The sequence below is a fragment of the Dreissena polymorpha genome, chromosome 15 (genome assembly GCF_020536995.1).
Source record: "Dreissena polymorpha isolate Duluth1 chromosome 15, UMN_Dpol_1.0, whole genome shotgun sequence".
Lineage (NCBI taxonomy): Eukaryota > Metazoa > Mollusca > Bivalvia > Myida > Dreissenidae > Dreissena > Dreissena polymorpha.
In genome coordinates, this window is record NC_068369.1 from 32,471,760 (window position 1) to 32,476,544 (window position 4,785).

The following is a 4,785-nucleotide window of genomic DNA, read 5'->3' on the forward strand; positions in this document are numbered from 1 at the left end:
AGCCACACACACACACACTAGAAACACACTACCTACAGATAGAGGTATTCAACAAAATTTAAAACTTGAAGTAAATTGGTAAGAGGTGACAAACAAATCTACACAACAACCGAAAGGGAGTTGATCATTTATTATACCCCCACTAAACGAAGTTTAGGGGGATATATAGAATTGAGCTGGTCTGTCGGTCGGTCGGTCCGTGTCCGCTCTCAAATTTAAGTAGTTTTCATCCGATCTTCACTAAACTTGGTCAGAAGTTGTATCTAGATGAAGTCTAGGCTAAGTTCGAACATGGGTCATGGCAGGTCAAAAACTAGGTCACGGGATCACTTAGTGCGTTTTAAACATTGAGCATGGTGTCCGCTCTCTAATTCAAGTAGTTTTCATCCAATATTCACCAAACTTGGTAAGAAGTTGTATCTAGATGATGTCTAGGTCAAGTTCGAATATGGGTCATGCCGGGTCAAAATCTAAGCCACTGGGTCACTTAGTACGTTTTACACATTCAGCATGGTGTCTGCTCTCTAATTCAAGTAGTTTTCATCCGATCTTCACCACACTTGGTTAGAAGTTGTATCTAGATGATGTGTAGGTCGAGTTCGAACATGGGCCATGTAGGGTCAAAAACCAGGTCATGGGGTCACTTTAAACATTGAGATTGGTGTCCACTGTTTCTTGTGATCAGAAGACAACATGCAAAATATTCTGTGTCAATGCGGCATGTGGGGGTTTTCGTCACGTCTGTGACAAAGCTCTAGTTGCAACACCAGTCTTACCAATTAAGCTAAACCCTTTTTGTCTGGTCTAAAAACCAGATATGCATGTAGATGATTCCTTTTCTGCACTGTTAGAACAGGAAAGTTCAAAGCCAGCTCCTTTGACATCATCATCATCATCATTATCTGTATGAAATAAAGCTCCCCTTTTCAACTGTGACAAAGAAACTTGTTTAGGCCTTTCATTGTGTTTTTACCTCTTACACTTCATTTCACTGATATAACGAGACACTGATAAATATTTGTGCATAACACAAGTTTTTGCAGTGACACTGTTGGTATTTAAAACTTACTTGTTTACATATAGCAACGAATACAAATAAACAGGAACTGGTAACTGGTTTGTTGTGAAAACCAAAGAGGTTAAACACTTTAAAAATGGAAAGACAATATTGTCTGTTTCTTACTAGGTTCATAACTTTACCATTTTTCAAGGGATTGGATACATACTTGCGGGACATCTCTGGTATTTTGTACGTTGTATGTTATTTTACTTAAGAAGGTGCGTTACCGCAACAAAACAACATAGCTTTCGGTTTTTCATTGGTAATTTTGTCAATAGTAAAGATATTTAGATGAAATGAAAAGTAGATGACATTATACCTCTGTATGATGGCACTGCTTCTTGCTACTAAGTGCTTTCTTAAGGTTTTGTATGCCCCATTCTTCGAAGAAGAAGGGGTATATTGTTTTTTGCCTGTCTGTCATTCTGTCTGTCCCAAAACTTTAAGGTCAAATATATGTGTCAAAATCTCTCAAAAAATGTGGAGAAACACTCTGCGTTTAGGTTTACAAAAATGTGGAAAAAGAGGGCATAATTCATCCTATAGATGCTGACAGCTCTTGTTTGACCATATGTTTAGTGTAGCTCTGGAGAGCAAAGACCAGACCAGTGCTAAACTTCCTGGATCACGTTATTACAGTGTACATTAACATAGTGTCTTTTTCTCCTTTTTCTAGACACAAAGCAGGATGTGGAGGGTATTCCAATATTCCGGACAGGAGCGGTACACCAGGGTTGCAGTGTCAGTGCAAAACCAAATGAGGTGTCAAAGCCCCAGAAATGACGCTTTCAAGAACATGACAGGTAGGTTCATTGGTTAGATACTTAAGCACTTGCTATGTATGTACCTCTGTTATTTAACAGCTGTTTGTCATCTTTATGCGTGAATACCTCAGTATGATCTCGAGGACTTTGTGTGGGTGTGTACCTCTGTATAACTGCACTGTTTCCTGTGTGTGCCTCCGCTTGCTTGGATGGTAGGTTGCAACATAGCCTAGAACAGACCAGTACAAACTACCTGGATCACTTCATTACAGTCTACATTAACATGGTGTCTTTTTCTCCTTTTTCTAGACACAAAGCAGGATGTGGAGGCTGTGCCAATATCCCCGACCAGTGTGGTACACCAGGGTTTCAGTGTCGGTTCAAAACAAGATGAGGTGTCAAAGCCCCAGATAAATGACGCTTTCAAGCACATCACTGGTAGGTACCTTTGTAAGTTACTTTAGCACTTGCTACATCAGTATCTCTACTATTGCACTGAAACTTGTATACTTAAGGTTTGTTTGAATGCAGGTTTTTTGTAAGTCCAGATGACCTTGACCAGACCAGTACAGAACTGGTAACTTCATTATAGTCTGTATTACACCTGTGTCTTTTTCACTATTTTCCAGATGGCGTGCAGGAAGATGTGGAGGCTGTGCCAATATACCCGACCAGTGCGGTACACCAGGGTTGCAGTGTCGGTTCAAAACCAAATGAGGTGTCAAAGCCCCAGATAAATGACGCTTTCATGCACATGACTGGTAGGTACCTTTGTTAGTTACTTTAGCACTTGCTATGTATGTACCTCTGTTCTTTAACAGCTGTTTGTCATCTTTATGCGCGAATACCTCAGTATGATCTCGAGGACTTTGTGCGGGTGTGTACCTCTGTATAACTGCACTGTTTCCTGTGTGTGCCTCCGCTTGCTTGGATGGTAGGTTGCAACATAGTCTAGAACAGACCAGTACAAACTACCTGGATCACTTCATTACAGTCTACATTAACATGGTGTTTTTTCTCCTTTTTTTAGACACAAAGCAGGATGTGGAGGCTGTGCCAATATCCCCGACCGCAGCTGTACATCAGGGTTGCAGTGTCGGTTCAAAACAAGATGAGGTGTCAAAGCCCCATATAAATGACGCTTTCAAGCACTTGACAGGTAGGTTCATGAGTTAGATACTTAAGCACTTGCTATGTATGTACCTCTGCTTTTTGTCATCTTTATGCGTGAATACCTCAGTATGATCTTTAGGACTTTGTATGGGTGTGTACCTCTGAATAATTGCACTGTTTCCTGTGTGTGCCTCCGCTTGCTTGGATGGTAGGTTGCAACATAGCCTAGAACAGACCAGTACCAGTGTTTTGTATGCCCCCGGTAGGCATATAGCAGTCAGTCTGTCCGTCCGTCAGAAAAAACTTAAACGTTGGCCATAACTTTTGCAATATTGAAGATAGCAACTTGATATTTGGCATGCATGCGTATCTTTTGAAGCTGCACATTTTGAGTGGTGGAAGTTCAAGGTCAAGGTCATCCTTCAAGGTCAAAGGTCAAAAAAATATATTATTTCAAAGCGGCGTTATCATGAAGGTGCACATTTTGAGTGGTGAAAGTTCAAGGTCAAAGGTAAAAAAAAATATATAATTATTTCAAAGCGGCGCAATAGGGGGCATTGTGTTTCTGACAAACACATCTCTTGTTATGTCTGTCTGTCTGTCCAACAGATGGTTAAGGAAAAAGCCATTGAGTTTCTGAATGTTTGTGACGAGGAATGGACAAATGAAATTTCTTATGCTGCCTTGCATACACTTACAGATAACAAGAGGAACAAGCAGAAGATGCTGCCTCTGTCTGAAGACATTTCAAAGCTTCAGACACACCTTCAGAGAACTTCTGAATCATTGACGGAAGCTTTGGAAGAGAGATTTTTTTAAACATAACTGGGAGCTTCTCAGCAAAGTAACACTGGCAAAACTTGTTCTGTTCCACAGACGGCGTGGCGGAGAAACAGAGAGAATTGAAGTAGTGCATTATGAAAACAGAAGAAATAAATCAGAGCAGGCACCTAAAGAAGTAGAAGATTCTTTAAGTGAAACAGAGAAAGTCCTTTTGAGAACACTGTCCAGAGTTGAAATTCGTGGGAAAAGGGATCGTACTGTCGCAGTCCTTCTTACTCCAGACATACAAAAAAACATTGATCTTCTGCTGAGATACAGAGCAGACGCAGGTGTAGATAAAGAAAATGCATACGTTTTTGCAAGATCCAATTCTGGGTCGCAGTTTCCCCTTAGAAGTGCAGACGTCTTAAGAAAATTTGCAAAAGAAGCAAGTCTGGAATGCCCAGAAAGTGTCACTAGTACAAAATTGAGGAAGCATGTTGCCACAGTGGTCCAGATTTTGAATCTCAGCAAAAACGATTTGGAAGTATTGGCAAGGTTTATGGGGCATGACATCAATATTCATAGATCATTCTATCGCCTCCCACAAGAAATAATCGAAGTGGCTAGGATGGGATATCTTCTGACAGCCTTTAACAAGGGAACTATTGGACAGTTCAGCGGGAAGTCCATTGATGACATAGATCAAGAATTAGGTAAGATGAGAAAAGAAAATGAGTCTTGACAAAGTTGTGTGAAAAGCAACAGTGTATGACTTTGGAATAATTTAGGGGTGGCAATATAAAATATATTAACTGCTTAACTGGTTAATTGATCAAACATCAGATTATCAGTTAATATAATCGGTATCAGAATATTGTTTTCTGAAAAAAAGAACAAGCTAAACACCATGTTTAGCCCACTATCCTTTTCAAATTGCATTTTTATTAGGTTCCCCTAATTGTCGTTCCATATGCAGTTCTTGTTATTGCATCAAGTCAGAAACTGCTGGGTGGTTTTTGACCAAACTTGCCCATCTAGTCAGAAACTGCTGGGTGGATTTTGACCAAATTTTGCCAGATTGTT

At 40.1% G+C, this 4,785-nt stretch overlaps 1 protein-coding gene across 1 annotated transcript; it reads left to right on the forward strand.

Annotated features, from left to right (window-relative positions):
- Positions 1–2,578: 2,578 nt before the first annotated feature.
- LOC127859671 (uncharacterized) lies at positions 2,579–4,444 on the forward strand. The gene is made up of 3 exons (XM_052397177.1): positions 2,579–2,585; positions 2,855–2,983; positions 3,726–4,444. Exons 1-3 carry the CDS (start codon positions 2,579–2,581, stop codon positions 4,442–4,444), a joined length of 855 nt encoding a protein of 284 aa, XP_052253137.1.
- Positions 4,445–4,785: the final 341 nt, after the last annotated feature.